This window comes from Rhinopithecus roxellana, chromosome 7 (assembly GCF_007565055.1).
Source record: "Rhinopithecus roxellana isolate Shanxi Qingling chromosome 7, ASM756505v1, whole genome shotgun sequence".
Taxonomy (NCBI): Eukaryota; Metazoa; Chordata; class Mammalia; order Primates; family Cercopithecidae; genus Rhinopithecus; species Rhinopithecus roxellana.
The window spans coordinates 2,766,799-2,789,138 of record NC_044555.1 but is presented as its reverse complement, the minus strand read 5'-3'; the positions used below and the strand labels follow the sequence as shown (position 1 = coordinate 2,789,138).

At 36.4% G+C, this 22,340-nt stretch overlaps 1 protein-coding gene across 3 annotated transcripts in view; it reads left to right on the top strand.

Annotated features, from left to right (window-relative positions):
* The window catches only part of DMD (dystrophin), a 2,245,117-nt gene that overhangs the window by 1,425,797 nt on the left and 796,980 nt on the right, over positions 1-22,340 (top strand). For all 3 annotated transcript variants that reach the window (XM_030933724.1, XM_030933725.1, XM_030933726.1), the window contains one exon: positions 4,740-4,925. In XM_030933724.1, coding sequence (XP_030789584.1) covers positions 4,740-4,925 — 186 coding nt within the window. The remainder of the gene's footprint in view (positions 1-4,739; positions 4,926-22,340) is intronic.

The window sequence follows — 22,340 nt, the reverse complement described above, 5'->3', positions numbered from 1 at the left end:
ACAGACACTTTTGTTTATCTTAATATTAAAACTTCTATACATTTGAAATTAACATTCAGAAATCGAAAGAATAAGGAAAGTAATCTTGTGTGAAATTAGGTCAAGATTTGCTTAGATACTAAATGAACATGTAAGGGAATTGAACGTGTTTAATTATTTTCTTTCACCACAGGGAACACGTTGTATGAAGAGCATAGTTTTATAATACTTAAAAGGATTATTAGAAAAATGATGTATTTTACTGGTGAGATGTTTGTGTCTCTACTTCGATGTGAATGCAAAATAGTAAATATAAAAGTAAATTAATTTAAAACACATAGAATCTGATACAAACCTTACTCTTTTTCCACGTTATACATTACTCGCACCTGTTATATTTTTCCATGAACTGTTTGGAATACTCTCAATTCCTAGAAACTGTTTTAAAGTGGAGAAGAGCACAAAAGATTATGTGTTAAAAGTACTTGATTTCCACCCAACCATTAAGAGATATTGCCAAAGAAAACTATTCAGAGCATTTTTCACTCATGGCTTTAGATATGTTATACCAGAATAATAATGATTCATTATTAAAATATGCAAAGTGTAATTTTTCAACAACATTTTGTGGTAGAAAGATGAGCTAGTACAGTAGTTTTCCTTATTAAATAATGTTTTACAAAAGTAATTGACATGTTTTGGCTGTGTCCCCCACCCCCCCAAATTTCACCTTGAACTGTAATAATTCCCACATGTCAAGGCTGGGGCCAGGTGGAGATAACTGAATCATGGATAAGGATCCCCCATACTGTTCTCCTGATAATCAATAAGTTTCACAAGATCTGATAGTTTTATAAATGGGAGTTCCCCTGACCAATCTCTCTTCCCTACTGCCATGTAAAATGTGTTTTTGCTTCTTCTTTGCCTTCTGTCATGATTGTGAGGCCTCCCCTACCATATAGAACTGTGAATCCATTAAACCTCTTTCCTTTATAAATCACCCAGTCTCAGATATGTCTTTATTTGTAGTGTGAGAGCAGACTAATACAGTAATGCATTTACACTGTTCAAAATATAAAAGGTACAGTTAAAAATATCTCAGCCTACCCATCATCTGCTCTACCCTCACCAAACATTGACCTTAATTCTAGAAACAAATCTACAAAATAAATTCCTGGGAATAAAATTTCCGGGTTAAAGGTTACATGCTTTTCATTGATACGGCCAAACTACCTTCCACAAGAGGTACACAAATGTATACTTCTCATCAGCCGTGTAGAAGAGTCTGCATTTTCCCACAGCCTTGGCAGCATAGTGTATTTGCAGACTTGAATTTTTGCCAGTACAATAGATGAAGCTCTAATTTTCATTTCTCTCATTATTACCAAGGCTAAGCTTCTGTTCATGCATTTAAAATCCTTTGTATTTTCTTTTCTGTGAACTGTCCTTATCTTTTGTCCAATTTTCTTTTGAGTTGTTGGCCTTTTTCTTGTTAACTTGCAGAAGCTCTTTTATGTATTAGAAAAATTAGTCCCTTAACTTAGATATGAGTCACAAACATTTATTTTTCATAATTCTTCGTTTGTTTTGATTTTGCCTATGGCTTTTTTGGTCATGCAGAAGCTTTTGATTTTTTATATAGTCCGGTTTAGTGATATTTTTGTCTGTTAATTAAAGTTGTTTAACTTGAGGATACAATTTACTTTTTTGTGTGTGTGGTTGACTACTATAGACATATATTGCTTCTTACATTGAAAAAATAATAATCCTGAATTTGGAAATTGCTTTTAACAAACTTTTGTTGAAGGTCTATCATATTTAGGAACAGAGCTTGTTTGACCCAGAAATCAAAGGTCAGTGAGAAGGATCAATGTAAATAAAAAGTTAAATAGCGTGAGGTAAATGTTATGATGGTGGGAAAGACAGGGTCTGAGAGGAGAAACCTAAAGCAACGTCATAATTAAGCTGAAAATTTCTTCTCATGATAAGCTGTCATTTCATTATTCCAGATATTAGTCAAATCTAACCCATTACACTGTTTTTTTTTTTGTTTTTTTTTTGTTTTTTTTTTGTTTTTTGTCAGGAATTGTTTTACCTCTATTACAAGGAAGGGATAGTATGGGAGGATAATAAGGAAACCAGCAATCTGAGTTAAACGTTACACAGATTTCTGTGCTTATATATGAAGCCTAAATGAAACGTGAACAATTTCATGATAGATAAAAAGGGGTTCATCGCTCAGTTTTAGAGAGTTTAGGAAAATATGATGGCTATTATCTCAGTAGCTTTAGAGTCTAGAGGCTTTTAGAGGTTGTTAGTTGAAGCTGTAAAACGCTTTTTACATCTACTTGTGAGTAGAAAATGATCCAATAAAAATAAAATGTTTAGTTACCTCCTTTAAAATTCTTGAAAAATAAGTTGAGGACATTATTAGATCATGTATTACAGACGTAGGATTATATTTGTAACATCACCTACATCACACACACACACAGGAAAGTTCAGCACCACAGGTGTAGTTATGGATGTGAACTCACAAAACACAAATCGAGCAAAGAGAACAATATCTCAATTCATGATTCATGGACATTCTGTGCTACCTGAAATACGATGCTTCTTTTGTCCAGCTCTCACCCACACAGGGAAAGGCTGCCAGGAATGAGAGACAAGAGGTCTGCAGGTCACCTTCAACAGGAGCCACCACCTGTATTTCCCATCAATCTTTTACACCATTGTAGTCACATGGATCCAAGGACTGTATTCCAACTGACAGCTCCCGCAATGAGGTGCAGTTCCACACAACAAAGGCAGGCCCAGCATCTCCCATTCATTCATCTTAAAGTTACTGTTTCCAAGGAAATAGTGCTGTGGGAGCCTAGGGTCAGTCCCAGACTGACCTGCAACAGTCCAGGCTGGATGTTAATCCTTTACTTATACATTCTCATGAATTTTTCACAACATATATGCATGCATTTACAAGGTGTTTCAATGTACATATTGTTTACATATACAATCTTGTTTAAAATTCATTTTTCTATACATTAATTGATTTTTTCTCCACAACTTTTTCCTTTTCATCTCCTAACTCTTGTATCCAATTAAAGAATGTACTTATTTAAAAAGTATCTAAAACAATTGTTCCAAAGCATGTGACATTGTTTATGTGACACACTAGTATATTATCTAGTTTATTTATAAAATCTTCTCTATTATTATTTGTAATATTATATTATTATGGAACAGATGTATATTATAAAATTTTATTCATATTGCAGTGTAATATTTTGTATTACAATGGTATTATTAATAGTCTCATAAAGAGCTATCATTACAAGTTTAAATTCTTTATTCTGGGTTATCGGTTTTAACTCTTGACATTCTGAAGAAAATAGTTTTACTCTTGTTTATTCTGGCTCTCTTTTTTTTTTTTTTTTTTTTTTTTTTGTAGAGATGGGTTTGTTGCTATGATGCCCAGGCTCATCTCGAACTCCTGGGCTCAAGCAATTCTTCTGCCTCAGCCTCCCAAAGTGCTGGTATTACAGGCATGAGCTACAGTGCCCAGCCTATCCTGGCTCTTTATTTACTTGTAAGCTTGAGCAATAATCACTACTATTTAATAACTTTATTGTCATTCACTATCATGCAGAGTATTGCTCTAAGGTATGTTCAGGGATGACTTTATTGAATCCTAACAGTAATCCTATGAAGTAGGTGTTACCATTGTCCCCAGTCTATAGAGGAGGCATTGAGAGTTAGAGAAAACTGGGCTAAAATGTTAGGGAAGAACTAGAACAAGAATTGAAATCCAAGTGGCCTAACTCTAGACCTCACAATGTTTAATGCCATGTCATACTGCCTCCTAACCTATTTAATGATTTTTCAACCCCAACGTCATCATCCATGTGGTAGTGGGATCATAATAATATCTATATCATAGCATTGTTGGATGCATTAAGGAAGTCTACAAAAGTGAAACTTCCAAGGACGATGGTTGGCACACACTGATCTCTTAATAAAAATAACCTATAATCAATCTTTCTGTTATAGTCTACTCTAATCCAAATGTTCTTTTTACTTCCCATCTCAAGCACCTGCTTCTGTTTACTAGGACTCACAAACTATAGCTCACAAAAACACATAACTTGCCAATTTTCCTTGTACATAAAAGGACTTCCTTTTACAGTCTTCCATGACATAAAAGAAAGCTAGAAGCAAGTATAGTAGAAGAAATGATTGCTATACAAACAAAATTATAGTTGGTTTGGTTTTAATTTTAGGATACGCACTGAATAAAAATTACTCATTTGGGATTTAGAAGACCTGTGTTATATATCTGGTACTAATGCTGAATAACTTGGCTTATTCATTTTTATAACTACAAGGGAAGTGTGTCTGGCATATAATACACAACATACCAGTATATTTAGTAACTGAGTGAATAAATGAAATATGTACTTCTTTACTTTATCAGTTGCAGTTGGCTTTGCATTTGTGTAAGGTGTGTGTTTTGTAATTCCAAAATGGCATTAGTTTCTTTAAAGCAAAGAATTTTTGTAGAGTGTTAATGAATAATTTCTAATACATTGGTTAAATACCAGCATGTCATATATGTAAATAATCAATATTATACTGCTAAAATAACAAACATCAGTCAGATTCTGCAACATTTCATGATAAATAACTTTTGAAAATATATTTCTAAACATTTTGGCTTACGCCTTGAGAATTATTTACCTTTTTAAAATGTATTTTCCTTTCAGGTTTCCAGAGCTTTACCTGAGAAACAAGGAGAAATTGAAGCTCAAATAAAAGACCTTGGGCAGCTTGAAAAAAAGCTTGAAGACCTTGAAGAGCAGTTAAATCATCTGCTCCTGTGGTTGTCTCCTATTAGGAATCAGTTGGAAATTTATAACCAACCAAACCAAGAAGGACCATTTGACATTAAGGTAGGGACATTTTGTTTAAATATTTTTTCTTTTTTAAGAAAAATGGCAATATCACTGAATTTTCTCATTCTGTATCATTACTAAAGAAAAATTATTACTTGTTAAAGCATGGTAAGGAAGACTTTATTCAGGATCACTGCAATAGGCACAGGTACCACTGCCATGGAGTATTACAGGAGGTCGGGTGGAGAGAGATTGGGCTCAACTCCAAATACAGCACAGGGGAAGTAGGAATTTATAGCCAAGGAGCAGGGTAGGAGTCAGTAGATGGAAAATTAAGAGGAAACGTCAGGGGTAAGTGGGATTCTGGCTAAACCAACCTCACAGGATTCTTGCTGAAGATGAGCCAGGGTTATCAGACAATCCCTGGGGAGATGGCAGAGAATACTGAGGGTGATCAGGTACCAAGGGTAAAGGGTTCTTGCAAAACTGACAGTCTTCTTTGCTGAAACTGGATTTTACAGGGGAGTGCACAGATGAGCCAAGGTGAAGGTTCAGAAGCCTGACTAAAGTTTAGTCAGGCAGGGAATCTTTGTCATCATCATCATCATTGTCGTCATAATGATAATAATAATTATTATTTTACTAGAATATGCTACTTTTTCTCGACATTTACTAGAAATAAGGTCTTCATTAAATTCATATTACTAGAACGCCTGTGTCATATTTGTTACTATGATACATTTTCTATCCCTGTTTTAATTGTGCTTAATACATATTCATAGATTCCTTATCCAAAATTGAAGTTGTTTATGAGATTAGGTTCCTAAAATATAATGTCTGGACTCTTTTGTAGACATTGTAAAGCCCTTTCAGACTGACTACACTTTACCTTTCTATCTATCTTCTCATTCTGCCAGCAATCTCCCCATATAGTCTAGCCACATCAAATTACTTGGTAACTTTCCATCCATGTAATTTCATGTCATACCTGTGATCTTGATTTTCTCTGTTCTTTAAATGACTTCTTTCAGTTTATTTTGATATAATGAATTTTCTTTCATTCTTTAGGAATGAATTCAAAGTCATTGCCTCTTCCGAGTTTTCTTCCGTACCCCAAGTAGAGTTAGAATCCCTGTTAGGATTTCTTATAAACCTCTTTATGCATCTTCCATTGTTCATATGTTGATTTACACTTAAATTTTATACATCTGAATATTTCATTACAAATCTGCACTGTTCTTTGAGTGCAGAGGGTATTTTCTTATTTATCTCTGTTTCTCCACTCATATCAAACACATTCAGTCCAGGATCCAGTAAATGATGGTTGCTCGTAAGTATTTTTAAGTCAATGGATAAAGATGGTACCAGGGCACCCAGAATACTAATGAGATGCTGCAGGTAAGCATAGGGCTTTAGACAGTCCTGCCAATTGAACACCACTATCTCCTTCTTTTAGTGTCCTTATAAATGCTGAGTGATCCTCTTTTCTCCCTTTCAAGGAATCTATTCCAAAGATTCTTTCAATATGCTGCCCTGTTTTGCGTCTCCTTATTGGCCAAAATCTTTAAGTAGCCGATCAAATAAACCAAATCATTGAAATTACAATCTATTAATGAATGTATTGTTGGGCAACTTCAGAGTGAAAAAGATAAATAACATTTTTGAGTAGTTTTTCTTTTCTTTAATTGACTTTAATTGTTAAATTTATTTACTTTCCAGGATTGTAAAAACGTAACATTTTCATCTCCATTTAACTGTTGTTTTGATAGAACTGAGAGCAAAGGAAAAAGGAAGTTTGAGAATATTCTAGTGAAGAGGAAGTAAAAGTTTGGGGAAGATGGGCATGAGTGATAATAAGGAGATAGAGAGAAGTTTGCTACAACTAAAATGAGTTAGATTAGCAAAATGTTCTTCACTATGTTTACCGTACTTCCTCCTGACACTTATGTCTACCATTCTGATAGCTACTCCCCAAGAGCAGATGGCACTGTGGAAGTCTCAAGTAGACATCATTTCACCAGGACAAAACTCAGCCTACTCAGCCAGTGGCACAGTCTTGGGTTCAGTCTGATGATTCAGTTTATGAGACACAATAGGCTTTACCCAGTAACAAATTTAGTTAGCTTTAAGAAATTATACAGGATGGGTAACAAAAGCCTGCACATTAAAGGCACAGGGGAAGTCTTGATACTGAGACGTGGCTTCTGATGTCCCACCACCCTGCATTTTAGTCATATGTGATCACAAGGGGCAAGACTGGGTGAGTACAAAACACATCATCGTCTCAGGGAACCCATCAGTTCTAGGATCCTGACCATTTCTCCACTTAGCTAGTACATAATGTACTCAGAGGTATTTGACTAGCTCCTATTCACCAGTACAACTACATCTCATGAATACTGATTTTTCATTGCTCAATAAACAACCCCAACAAGAAAGTGCAGTTACTTGGCCCAATACACAATAATCTTAGCCAAATTCTCAATTATCTTATATCCAGTATATTCTTAAAAAGTAATTGACGTAATATTGCGAAGAGGAAAGGCCATAAAGTCTTTCCTCCCAACCAGAAATAGCTTTTTGTAGCTCACGGTAAAAGCACATTCTACTCTTTTAAATGCAATCTTTGATTAAAATGTGCCTCTTTATTATAATAATTTTAAAAATACTCAATGCTAGCTATCTCTCTTCCTGGAATACATTTAAGAAAAGATTTTTTTTAATCACTTGGTACAAATAGATCCTGTTGACTCAACCAAAATGACTTTAGTCCCAGTCTGTGCCCCCCAGAATGGTTTTCAACTACTGAAAACCCGCATTGGGTCTTTAATTGTCTATGGCCCATAGGCTTCTGCCAAATGGGTCCCTGCAGTTTGAAGTGAAAGCCATGCTTGGTTGTGTTAATCACTTGTTTTTATCAAAGCTACAAGTCACCACTCTCACTGCTGTGTATAGTTTCTGAGAGTCATGATATTTGCCTCCTGCAGCTTGTTTTAATTCACTGAGGGGAAAGGGAGCTGCTTTTTTCCTGGCAGAAAACTCCTTGGCTTCAGTCCCTTGAGCATATTCTGAGATTTTTATCTCTGGAGTGCAGATTTCAAAAATACTCTTTTAGCCTTTTTCTTCTGCTTGTGGCTGTGTCCAAGGTAGGGGGAGGGGAAACATAAAATCATAGATTTGATGACTTGCGAGTTTCTCCCAATAATTCTCAAACCCCTGGCTTATAATTAGGAAATGGTGACCTGTGTGAATAATAATTTACCTTGTTTTTTTTTAATCCCTCTTTGTCTAGCTTCCATTCCTTATCACTAATAAATGATTTATTAAGATTGCACAGGTTTTCTGATTTAAGATATGGGATGTTAGTCCTTACAGCCTGCTGTATTCCTCCGTTTAAATGAATTAAACTATTTTTCCATTAAAGAAAGATGCGACACTAGACTTTGCTTTACTTAGTTTCAAACTATTGAACACCAAAAATAAAATGTTTGAGGAGTTTTGAGCCCATGCTTCTTTTTTTTAACACAAGGAAAAAAAAAATGCCTTTAATAAAATCTTAAGAAAGAGTTAATGCAAAGAAAGTAGATCTACAAACAGCCACACCACTAGCTCCAAATCCTAAATGTAAAGAAACTTGCTTTGTCTGGCCATGGTGGCCATGGCTGCCTCGGAAACAAAGGGTCTGAGGCCTTGCCGTTTGGGTAGTTTGTTTTCTCTAGTCAAACTCTGAGCACACCTGTTAGAAAAATATGTAATATCCTCTGTGAACCTCAGTTTTGTCTGCTTGGTACTTCACGCTTATTGATGAAATGCAGCTAGCTGTGTAATGAAACCCAAATAAAAAAGGCTTTAAGGGCTGTGTTCTAATACATTGTTTATGCTGGAGTGAAAATTGACTGCACATTGCTTGGTTTGTGCAATTTACTCCCGAAATATTCCTATTCAGGAAATCCTGCAAATAGCAATATTCATCTTGAAAATCACCTCACAGAACCCTTAGCAAGCTGAGAAACATAATCAATGAGATCGTGATGTAGAGGGTGAAAATTAGGCGTAATCACAGCCCTTTCCCATCAGTCAGCCCACTAAAAGGCATGCCTTTGAATTTTGATTTTCAGATATACTCTCAGTTTAGACATAAAATATGTTGATTTCAGATTTCAGAAATGATAATTGAATGCTAAGATCCCGGGACCAGTTTAGAATTTCTATAAAGGGTCTTATGTTTTTAATATTTGATGAATGCCTTCAATAATGAGCTAGATGTATACTATTTATCTGACATAAGACTGACTACTGCTTTCCAAACTTTTTATTAAAATATGAGATGTGGTAGGGCACATAATTTTATGTTAAGGCTTAGTGACATCTTAATCACAGGGAGGGGTTTTTATCCTCCCCTCTAGAATCACTTTCCTTGTGTGGTTTATAAATGAACATGACATGTGGCTCTGCTGGCTCTTCCTTATAGTATAAGGAACATAATTGTCCATAATGTCAAATCCATGTTGAAAACTACCAAAGGACTCAATTGTAATGACTGATCTTTAAAGTCATTGAACACTGCGTGTGTTCACACTGCTGTGAGTGTTGTCAAAGCAAAATTGCATTAGACAACAGGCAAGAAAGGTGTTCAAAACTTTTGCAACAAGAGGAGAGAGATTGAACTCAATTCTGCTGAAACAAAAGGCAGGAAAACCTTTAAGTGCTATGATTAGTTAGTGGGAAAGCACTAGATATCAGGAGGGAGGTTAGGCAATGTGCTTAGTAAGGCCATCTGTGTTTGCTGATTGGCACTTATCAAAGTTAGATTCCTATCCTCCCAACAGAAGACTAGCAGACAGGGGTGCTATCTTTTCTGATGATTCTATATCAAAGTGCTAGCTCCCAAGTCCTTGAGAAAGTTTATTCCTGAGGTATAAAAGTGACAAGAAGCTAGGAGAATATTTGTATCTCAAAAAAGTAGAGAAATAATTTATAAAGTTTTCTAGAGTAAATGCTCTAAGAAAAGGAAGGTCAGGTCTAAAGTCAGGAAGAAATTTGTCTCAAATGTAGTTAAGCTCATGGTATTTTTAAAGCTTTCTTTGTCAACTCTCCATTTTGTTCAGTTTTCCTATTGAAAAACTTAGGAACGCTAGTTCATCTGGTTAATTTCAGCAGGTTTCTGTTGTTGAAGTACTAGCTGAACCAACTCTGAGACTTGGTAGTAATCAGATATTTCATGAAGGAGATTTCTATGAAAGTTAGAAAGAAGACAAAGATTACTGGTTGAACCAGACTGCAAACTCAGTTTTTTTTTTTCCAGCTAATTTCTGTTGTTCTCTTTATTATTATTATTATTATTATTATTATTATTATTATTATACTTTAAGTTCTAGGGTACATGTGCATAACGTGGTTTGTTGCATATGTATACTTGTGCCATGTTGGTGTGCTGCACCCATCAACTCATCAGCACCCATCAACTCGTCCTTTACATCAGGTATAACTCCCAGTGCAATCCCTCCCCCCTCCCCCCTCCCCATAATAGGCCCCAGTGTGTGATGTTCCCCTTCCCAAGTCCAAGTGATCTCATTGTTCAGTTCCCACCTATGAGTGAGAACATGCGGTGTTTGGTTTTCTGTTCTTGTGATAGTTTGCTGAGACTGATGGTTTCCAGCTGCACCCAGGTCCCTACAAAGGATACAAACTGATCCTTTTTAGGGCTGCATAGTATTCCATCATGTATATGTGCCACATTTTCTTAATCCAGTCTGTCACTGATGGACATTTGGGTTGATTCCAAGTCTTTGCTATTGTGAATAGTGCCTCAATGAACATACGTGTGCATGTGTCTTTATAGCAGCATGATTTATAATCCTTTGGGTATATACCCAATAATGGGATGGCTGGGTCATATGGTACTTCTAGTTCTAGATCCTTGAGGAATCACCATACTGTTTTCCATAATGGTTGAACTAGTTTACAGTCCCACCAACAGTGCAAAAGTGTTCCTATTTCTCCACATCCTCTCCAGCACCTGTTGTTTCCTGACTCTTTAATGATTGCCATTCTAACTGGTGTGAGATGGTATCTCATTGTGGTTTTGATTTGCATTTCTCTGATGGCCAGTGATGACGAGCATTTTTTCATGTGTCTGTTCGCTGTATGCATGTCTTCTTTTGAGAAATGTCGGTTCATATCCCTTGCCCACTTTTTGATGGGGTTGTTTGTTTTTTTCTTGTAAATTTGTTTGAGTTCTTTGTAGATTCTGAATATTAGTCCTTTGTCAGATGAGTAGATTGCATTAATTTTCTCCCATTCTGTAGGTTGCCTGTTCACTCTGATGGTAGTTTCTTTTGCTGGGCAGAAGCTCTTTAGTTTAATGAGATCCCATTTGTCAATTTTGGCTTTTGCTGCCATTGCTTTTGGTGTTTTAGACATGAAGTCCTTTCCCATGCCTATGTCCTGAATGGTACTACCTAGGTTTTCTTCTAGGGTTTTTATGGTATTAGGTCTAACATTTAAGTCTCTAATCCATCTTGAATTAATTTTCATATAAGGAGTAAGGAAAGGATCCAGTTTCAGCTTTCTACTTATGGCTAGCCAATTTTCCCAGCACCACTTATTAAATAGGGAATCATTTCCCCATTTCTTGTTTCTCTCAGGTTTGTCAAAGAACAGATGTCTGTAGATGTGTGGTATTATTTCTGAGGACTCTGTTCTGTTCCATTGGTCTATAGCTCTTTTTTGGTACCAGTACCATGCTGTTTTGGTTACTGTAGCCTTGTAGTATAGTTTGAAGTCAGGTAGCGTGACGCCTCCAGCTTTGTTCTTTTGACTTTGGATTGTCTTGGCAATGCGGGCTCTTTTTGGTTCCATATGAACTTTAAAGCAGTTTTTTCCAATTCTGTGAAGAAACTCATTGGTATCTTAATGGGGATGGCATTGAATCTATAAATTGCCTTGGGCAGTATGGCCATTTTCACGATATTGATTCTTCCTATCCATGTGCATGGTATGTTCTTCCATTTGCTTGTGTCCTCTTTGATTTCACTGAGCAGTGGTTTGTAGTTCTCCTTGAAGAGGTCCTTTACATCCCTTGTAAGTTGGATTCCTAGGTATTTTATTCTCTTTGAAGCAATTGTGAATGGAAGTTCATTCATGATTTGGCTCTCTGTTTGTCTGTTACTGGTGTATAAGAATGCTTGTGATATTTGCACATTAATTTTGTATCCTGAGACTTTGCTGAAGTTGCTTATCAGTTTAAGGAGATTTTGGGCTGAGACAATGGGGTTTTCTAAATATACAATCATGTCATCTGCAAACAGGGACAATTTGACTTCTTCTTTTCCTTTTTTTGTTTTTTTTAATGCTTCTTTTTTTTTTTTTATTATACTTTAAGTTCTAGGGTACATGTGCATAACGTGCAGGTTTGTTACATATGTATACTTATGCCATGTTGGTGTGCTGCACCCATCAACTCGTCATTTATATCATGTATAACTCCCCAATGCAATCCCTCCCTCCTCCCCCCTCCCCCCTCCCCATGATAGGCCCCAGTGCGTTAGGAAAAGAAGAAGTCAAATTGTCCCTGTTTGCAGATGACATGATTGTATATTTAGAAAACCCCATCGTCTCAGCCCAAAATCTCCTTAAGCTGATAAGCAACTTCAGCAAAGTCTCAGGATACAAAATTAATGTGCAAAAATCACAAGCATTCTTATACACCAGTAACAGACAAGCAGAGAGCCAAATCAGTAATGAACTTCCATTCACAATTGCTTCAAAGAGAATAAAATACCTAGGAATCCAACTTACAAGGGATGTAAAGGACCTCTTCAAGGAGAACTACAAACCACTGCTCAGTGAAATAAAAGAGGACACAAACAAATGGAAGAACATACCATGCTCATGGATAGGAAGAATCAATATCGTGAAAATGGCCATACTCCCCAAGGTTATTTATAGATTCAATGCCATCCCCATCAAGCTACCAATGAGTTTCTTCACAGAATTGGAAAAAACTGCTTTAAAGTTCATATGGAACCAAAAAAGAGCCCGCATTGCCAAGACAATCCTAAGTCAAAAGGACAAAGCTGGAGGCGTCACGCTACCTGACTTCAAACTATACTACAAGGCTACAGTAACCAAAACAGCATGGTACTGGTACCAAAGCAGAGCTATAGACCAATGGAACAGAACAGAGTCCTCAGAAATAATACCGCACATCTACAGCCATCTGATCTTTGACAAACCTGAGAGAAACAAGAAATGGGGAAAGGATTCCCTATTTAATAAATGGTGCTGGGAAAATTGGCTAGCCATAAGTAGAAAGCTGAAACTGGATCCTTTCCTTACCCCTTATACGAAGATTAATTCAAGATGGATTAGAGACTTAAATGTTAGACCTAATACCATAAAAACCCTAGAAGAAAATCTAGGTAGTACCATTCAGGACATAGGCATGGGCAAGGACTTCATGTCTAAAACACCAAAAGCAATGGCAGCAAAAGCCAAAATTGACAAATGGGATCTAATTAAACTAAAGAGCTTTTGCACAGCAAAAGAAACTACCATCAGAGTGAATAGGCAACCTACAGAATGGGAGAAAATTTTTGCAACCTACTCATCTGATAAAGGGCTAATATCCAGAATCTACAAAGAACTCAAACAAATATACGAGAAAAAAACAAACAACCCCATCAAAAAGTGGGGAAAGGATATGAACAGACAGTTCTCAAAAGAAGATATTCATACAGCCAACAGACACATGAAAAAATGCTCATCGTCACTCGCCATCAGAGAAATGCAAATCAAAACCACAATGAGATACCATCTCACACCAGTTAGAATGGCAATCATTAAGAAGTCAGGAAACAACAGGTGTTGGAGAGGATGTGGAGAAATAGGAACACTTTTACACTGTTGGTGGGATTGTAAACTAGTTCAACCATTATGGAAAACAGTATGGCAATTCCTCAAGGATCTAGAACTAGATGTACCATATGACCCAGCCATCCCACTACTGGGTATATACCCAAAGGATTATAAATTATTCTACTACAAAGACACATGCACACGTATGTTTATTGCGGCACTATTCACAATAGCAAAGACTTGGAATCAACCCAAATGTCCATCTGTGACAGACTGGATTAAGAAAATGTGGCACATATAGACCATGGAATACTATGCAGCCATAAAAAAGGATGAGTTTGCGTCCTCTGTAGGGACATGGATGCAGCTGGAAACCATCATTCTTAGCAAACTATCACAAGAAGAGAAAACCAAACACCGCATGTTCTCACTCATAGGTGGGAACTGAACAATGAGATCACTTGGACTCGGGAAGGGGAACATCACGCACTGGGACTTCTTCTTTTCCTAACTGAATACCCTTGATTTCTTTCTCTTGCCTGATTGCCCTAGCCAGAACTTCCAAGACTATGTTGAATAGGAGTGGTGAGAGAGGGCATCCCTGTCTTGTTCCAGTTTTCAAAGGGAATGCTTCCAGTTTTTGCCCATTCAGTATGATATTGGCCATGGGTTTGTCATAAATAGCTCTTATTATTTTGAGATGTGTTCCATCAATACCGAATTTATTGAACGTTTTTAGCATGAAGGGCTGTTGAATTTTGTCAAAGGCTTTTTCTGCATCTATTGAGATAATCATGTGGTTTTTGTCTTTGGTTCTGTTTATATGCTGGATTACGTTTATTGATTTGCGTATGTTGAACCAGCCTTGCATCCCAGGGATGAAGCCCACTTGATCATGGTGGATAAGCTTTTTGATGTGCTGCTGGATTCGGTTTGCCAGTATTTTATTGAGGATTTTTGCATCGATGTTCATCAGGGATATTGGTGTAAAATTCTCTTTTTTTTGTTGTGTCTCTGCCAGGCTTTGGTATCAGGATGATGTTGGTCTCATAAAATGAGTTAGGGAGGATTCCCTCTTTTTCTATTGATTGGAATAGTTTCAGAAGGAATGGTAGCAGCTCCTCCTTGTACCTCTGGTAGAATTCAGCTGTGAATCCATCTGGTCCTGGACTTTTTTTGGTTGGTAGGCTATTAATTATTGCCTCAATTTCAGAGCCTGCTATTGATCTATTCAGAGATTCAGCTTCTTCCTGGTTTAGTCTTGGGAGAGTGTAAGTGTCCAGGAAATTATCCATTTCTTCTAGATTTTCTAGTTTATTTGCGTAGCGGTGTTTATAGTATTCTCTGATGGTAGTTTGTATTTCTGTGGGTCACATCTGACTCTATGCACTTAATTCTCAAATATGACATTCCAGTCAAAGCCTCAGTTATATATTTTTTCAATTATGTCTTGTCATACAAATGTATTTATTGAACCTATGCAAATAATTGTATTGCCATGAAAATAAGAATACTTGGTAAGAATTTCTGAGTTTTACAGGGATCAGGCAGGGATAAAAAGATTATGTTTCATTCTGTTTACAAAAGCATAATCTACTAAATTCTCATGAGTTATAGATAGCTTAAGAGAAAATGGAAAGGCATTTCTTATATTTAGCAAACAGAACATTAAACATGAGGAATATTCTAAACAAAAGCCATAATCAAATCCTTTATCATTTCATTCAGACCCATGTAATTAATTGTTGTCCTGCTTGATCCTGAGTTAGTAGTTTCATGAACTCATCAGCTTCTTCACAGAGTTTCATAAATCCTGACTCTGTCCAATGGTATAATCTCAAAGTTATTTAAGCAATGGCATCAGAAGTCTGTGTCCCAGAGTACCTGTCATAGTACTTCCTGTGGTTCTCAAAGATGGTCCTGTTTTACTGAAGATGACGCAATCTGAACTCTAACTGATTATAAGAGCACCCAGGGAAGCATCAGCATAAACCAAAAACTATCTGTGAATGACAAAATACTTAAAATGGCCATAATTAAAGATCTGATAAGAGTTCATTTGACAAGAAAATTTGTTTTTTTTTTTTCCCTCAGTGACATGCCACATTTCAAAATAACAACTGGAGTTAGGGCTGATGACATGATATTAGTATCAGACAAAGTAGCACCAGGATATATCATGGACACCTAGAGCCCTAACAAAGTTCTAAGAATTTATTATAATTTTTCAAGTATTCATACTAATAATAGTGGACCCACACGACTATAACCTACTGAAGGTTCAGCATTTCTTCTTGTCAAAGCTTTTTATGCAGCTCAACATACCAAATGAACCTACTTATTTTTAACATCCTTCATTTTACAAGGTGCAGGAACAAATCCTTTGTAATTTTTCAAATCAATCTGAGATAAAAGATTTTATTTAGGAATTGACTTGGGAAAAGCAAAATATCAAAGGTTGTAAACTGACAAAAGGTTTGAATACTTGGCTAAATAGGATCATAGGTCACTATGAAAGAATGCATGGCTAGCTATGTAACCAAGGTGACAATAAAAGATTTCAAATATAAATATAGAAGGCCACATGACTGTAAAAGTTTTTAGTTCTTTCCAAAGAGAAAACACTACTTTTTAGAAAAATTCAAGGACATGCAAAATCAACACAGGTACCTATTCTGATAAGAAACAGAATATTTGTTTCCTATACAGATTACCCAAAATATTTTTTAGAAAAACAAATTTTGCAATCTCTTATTAAGAGCAGACCAATAGAAAAGATGAAAATGTTAATTAGCTTGACTGAAGTAATTGTTTTGCAATGTGTGTGTGTGTGTGTGTGTGTGTGTGTGTGTGTGTACATATATATATCAAAATATGTTGTATGTTTAAATATATTCAATTTTATTTCAAAAGAGCAGATCAATAATCCAAGAATATTCTATCATTTTTTAATGAAAAGAAACTACAAGTCATTTTTGATCAATATACTGTTGATACTAAGAGTCATTTGTAAAAGTTGACACATAAATCCATTCCATTTTAGCCAGCATTGGCTATTGACATAAGACTCTCCTTCCACGAATCTTCTGCCATTTCCCATGTTCACTCAGATTTTGTCCTGTACCTTCGTCTTCCTCATTTTCGCACAGTCTTTTTAATTTGGGACAAAATTATTCTCTTTTACCTTAACAAAAACACATCCAACATACCTTGCATATTTTGCGTACAAAGTTGTTTCCCTTTGCCCTTAATGTTTCCGGAAGTTTTATTTACATATATTGATTATATTTTTAACCATTAGTAAGTCTTATTTTATAGAGAAAACTAGGAAGTAGTTAAGTGTGAACTGTTTGTCATATACAGTTCATATACATATAACAGTTTTAAGATTTTCTTTTGTCCTGATATGTAATTTATGGAGGCTCTGTTCTAAAATTTGAGTAAATGACTGAGGAGATACCTAGCGGCCATCTCAGTATCTCCAAATCCCATCTGAACATATACAGTATCCAGTCTGTTTCCAATTATCTTTTGCAACCTCAGGTGGTTGCTTCCAGAGTTTGAGTTTTCCAGAGCCCCCAGTAGTGGCAGGGAGCATAAAGCTTTAGAGACCATAGAGAGTTGAGAGACTGGAGTCGGAAGAGAAAGATCTGTCATGGATGGACAAAGCGATGGAGGAGATACGGGTTTGAAGAGGAATATGTTGAAGGATTTGAGGGAGCTAAAGGGAATATCAAAAGTAGTCAAAGGAAGGAGGAGGAATGGTGGTGATGGTAAGGACGGGAGAGGTCTTAGATGAGCCAGCTTAGGGAGCACTTACATTTTCTGAATAGGCCATTGAAGTTCATCTTTAGTAAAATCATACTAACAAGGAGAGAAGCCTAGTTAGTGCCATAGAGGTGAAGCATCTAATCAGCAGTAGTCTTCAGAGGAGGAGAAACAGAATAGTGAGAATGTCCCATGGAGGAAAGAGGCACCAAAGTAACAGCAACAACAAAAAAAGGAAACATGAATGAGGTCTATACAAACGAGATCTGTACAGAAAAAGATTTCTCTAAATACTGAAAATCTGAAGTTGAACCAAATGAGATTTCAATAAGAATTTTCCATGTTCTAAACCAATGGTGCCTTTCAAACAAAGAAGCCTGGGACTCTAGTCTCAAGAATATACTCAGATTATTGGGAATCAAAATCTGATGTTACCATACTTCCACGAAAGCGTGGAAGCATTGATCTAGAGCACTGGGCAAGGAGTCACACTCACCAATGGATTACCAATTAATCAGTCAGGAGTGTACTCAACATTCACAGAATTAGCTTTGCAGCGGTTAATGTCGTTGAATTCACTTTAGAATGGATAATTCAAATTCAAATTCAAATAGTAACTCCCTTAGATAGATGTGTACTAGCTCAAGTTCACCTGTTATCTGATTTCATTTGAAAAAAAAAAATTTTAAAGGTGGTGTTTGGGAAGTAAGGAACAAGGAAGAGACCTTTAGAAAAAAGTTTCAGTGTTTTATATTGGATATGAAAATATCAGTGGAATGTGTCCTGAAAAACATTGGATGAAAGTTATTGGACAAAAAGACAAATTATTCCCTTTTACCATGCAACTAAACAGATTTATTGAATGTTTTTCTCCTGAGTTTAGGTTGCCTCTGGGCAAGAGTATAATTCTGGCTTGATAACACCTTGAAGCTTGTTTGTTTAAGTTTGTGGATAATTTCACCTATTAGTGAATTAGGCATCCGCTTTTCTTTATTAACACTGGGTACCATAATCTTCCTCTTACTTTTTATTCTTTCTACTCAACTCCAGAAATCATTGCTGAGTTGAAGTAGAATAATAAGGGAAAAGAAAAAAAAAGACCAAGTTTGAATCCCAGCACTGATATTTACTGGCTTTAAGACATTGTTTAACTCACTTACCCTTTTTAACCTGACCTTCTTCTTCACTAAAAATGAAAAATTGAATCAGTTTCCCTGAGACTCTATTAGATAAGGCAAAACTAAGGTGGGAACACATTTCCTAAGGCATAGAAAAAAATGGTGAATGGGACCTTTTTTTTGTATCAGGAGTTATGGTAAGAGACACTAACAATAAACATTAGGCTTTCAGCCAGGCACGGTAGCTCACGTCTGTAATCCTAGGACTTTGGGAGGCCGAGGCAGGTGGATTGCCTGAGCTTGGGAGTTTGAGATCAGCCTGGGCAACATGGCAAAACCCCATCTCTACTAAAAATAGAAAAAAACAGCCAGGCGTGGTGGCACGCACCTGTAGTCCCAGCTACTCGGGAGGCTGAGGCATGAGAATCGCTTTAACCCAGGAGGTAGAGGTTGCAGTGAGCCAAGATCGCACCACTGCACTCCAGCATGGGGAACAGAGTGAGACTCCATTTAAAAAAAAAGAAAGGCTTTCAAAATACCCCTACTTTCAAAAGTAGCAAGTTGCTACCAGGAAAACACTCCAGAAAAGAGAGTAGATGGTCATGAGATTTTCATCATTCACCAACCTAACTTGCCCATATAAGGAAAAGACTAAACTTGAGAAGAGTTTTTTGAATTGAGAATTCCTGGAACAGATCATTCAAATAAGACTAACACTTCGTTGGACATGAGAAAACTCCCATGACTTTTACTGTTTCCTTTCTTAGGAGGGAAGGGAGAAGAGTGCTTTTCCTCTTTGCCAAGCCAAGGAAGAAGGCTTCAAAGAACCTCTATTATAGTGGTATTCAGACCATTCTATCTATAAAAAATAAAAATATTTTAGAAAATTGAATATCTGCTTGCACATTTTAAGGTGACATCTATTACTGCCCTTGGGATATAGTAAACATTGACATTTTACAAGTGTTATAGTACAGTTTTGAATGTATCCCCTGGAATCCAAATACCATTGCAATATACTGTCTACCATCATATACTTAAAAATACATGAAAAAGCTCATATTTAATAAATAGAATTTTTATATTATTCCTTTTTATTTAAATCATATTTTCCTTCAACTTCCCCAAAGAATTGTATTCTAACATGATATATGCTTTTGCTATAAAGTTTTTTATTAACCATTCTATCATAATTCTTTATAATAATTATATTTATGTGGACTTAAATTCAATTTTTAAAAACAATTTCCTCTGACTACAAGGTTCTAAGTATTTTAAAAATTCTTTAGATTGAGTAGTATTTAAAGTATTCATAATAAATACACTTAGTAATACCCAAGTAACCTAAATATATGTACCTTTTGATAAATAATTATTAAACATACTCAGTGGATATTTATTGAAAATGAATCTACTATGAGATGGATGGGTATTTGATGGTACCTTGAGTGAAGAAGGATTCCAGTAGCCAATATTTCGAATTGTACTTTTATTTGGCATAAATGTATCTTGACTACAATGCACCAGTGGGATAGGTCAGAGAGGTGTGCTTTTGTTTGTAAAGCTGAAGAAAGTCTATCATTAACCAATGAAGTGCCTACCATAGGAACAAACCCAGTCAAATTTCTTATAGAAGCCGAAAATCTGGAAACTGATTCCATAAACATCATCTCTACCCACACATCCCTAGGAAAGTCTGTGTGCACCTCCAGGGACATACCCCAGAAGACTGCCACACTAGGAGAGATGATAATTCTATCGGAAGGAGAGAAGGACAGTTTAGTCCCTGACTGGACACTTGTTCAGCTGCCAAAACACTGTCAAGTTCATCTCACCTCAGTCCATGCCTTTAAGCATTGCCCAGTTACTCATTCCAGCAATATGCACATCACACTGTTGACTCAGGCTGAACTTCATAGTGTCTAAAATCCCCAATTTTTTCCTCATAGGTGCTGTTTCTAGGTGACATTTCCCCCACCATGCCCTTGTGTCATCAATGTTTTGGAATTAGATATAAGGCTGTCAACTCCTTCCATGGCCTTACTTAGGTTTATCCACTGAGGTCCCTGAACCTTAGTTTCAGTGCATTTCATTTCCTGATCCAGTCCTGACCAAGGCAGAAAACACATAAGAAACCTACTGCCACTATGAGGAACTAGCCTTGCCCTTGCTGCCCTGGGACTGGTTTCTCACTCACTTCTAGTGATTCCAGCTCCTATCTTTCAGGGAAAACAGTCTACTTCTACTGACTGCTTCTTCTACATTAATAATAGCCCGCTACTCCCCTACCACTCACTCTGCTGCCATCCCAGAAAGAAATTCTCTCTTTAACCCCCAAATACTTGACTGAAGATTTAATAAATTTGTCAACCCATCAATCCAGTTGATAGTAGAGATAAAGAGAAGGGAGTCTTTGGGTACTGATACTATCATCCAATGTACAGCAGTCTCTTAAAGTTTATTTTCAACTTTCAGATTTGATATGTATGCCTTCTATTACTTCATCTATGTTGTGAAAAAAAATCTCAGGCTGCATCCTAAAACAGAGATCTATAGCACATCACTGGAGTCTTCCCTCCATTTTGACATTAATTTCTTTTGGCTATAATTTTTAAATTAGTTACCAAACTCTTAGTGCTTTATTTCCTACCCAGTTCATATTGTTTCATTTCGTCAACAAACATACATTTGGAGATTTTATCAAATGTATTGCTGAAATAGACATGAAATTTATTCGGATGCATCCCTGATCAACCTCTCTAGGTAAACCAATGAAATTTCTACTCAGTTAACAAGTTATTGATTAACTACAAAGTCCTACTACGTTAAAGTGACTCAAATGTTAGACCTAATACCATAAAAACCCTAGAAGAAAATCTAGGTAGTACCATTCAGGACATAGGCATGGGCAAGGACTTCATGTCTAAAACACCAAAAGCAACGGCAGCAAAAGCCAAAATTGACAAATGGGATCTAATTAAACTTAAGAGCTTTTGCACAGCAAAAGAAACTACCATCAGAGTGAACAGGCAACCTACAGAATGGGAGAAAATTTTTGCAACCTACTCATCTGACAAAGGGCTAATATCCAGAATCTACAAAGAACTCAAACAAATATACGAGAAAAAAACAAACAACCCCATCAAAAAGTGGGGAAAGGATATGAACAGACATTTCTCAAAAGAAGATATTCATACAGCCAACAGACACATGAAAAAATGTTCATCATCACTGGCCATCAGAGAAATGCAAATCAAAACCACAATGAGATACCATCTCACACCAGTTAGAATGGCAATCATTAAGAAGTCAGGAAACAACAGGTGTTGGAGAGGATGTGGAGAAATAGGAACACTTTTACACTGTTGGTGGGATTGTAAACTAGTTCAACCATTATGGAAAACAGTATGGCAATTCCTCAAGGATCTAGAACTAGATGTACCATATGACCCAGCCATCCCACTACTGGGTATATACCCAAAGGATTATAAATTAGTCTACTACAAAGACACATGTACACGTATGTTTATTGCGGCACTATTCACAATAGCAAAGACTTGGAATCAACCCAAATGTCCATCTGTGACAGACTGGATTAAGAAAATGTGGCACATATACACCATGGAATACTATGCAGCCATAAAAAAGGATGAGTTTGCGTCCTTTGTAGGGACATGGATGCAGCTGGAAACCATCATTCTCAGCAAACTATCACAAGAACAGAAAA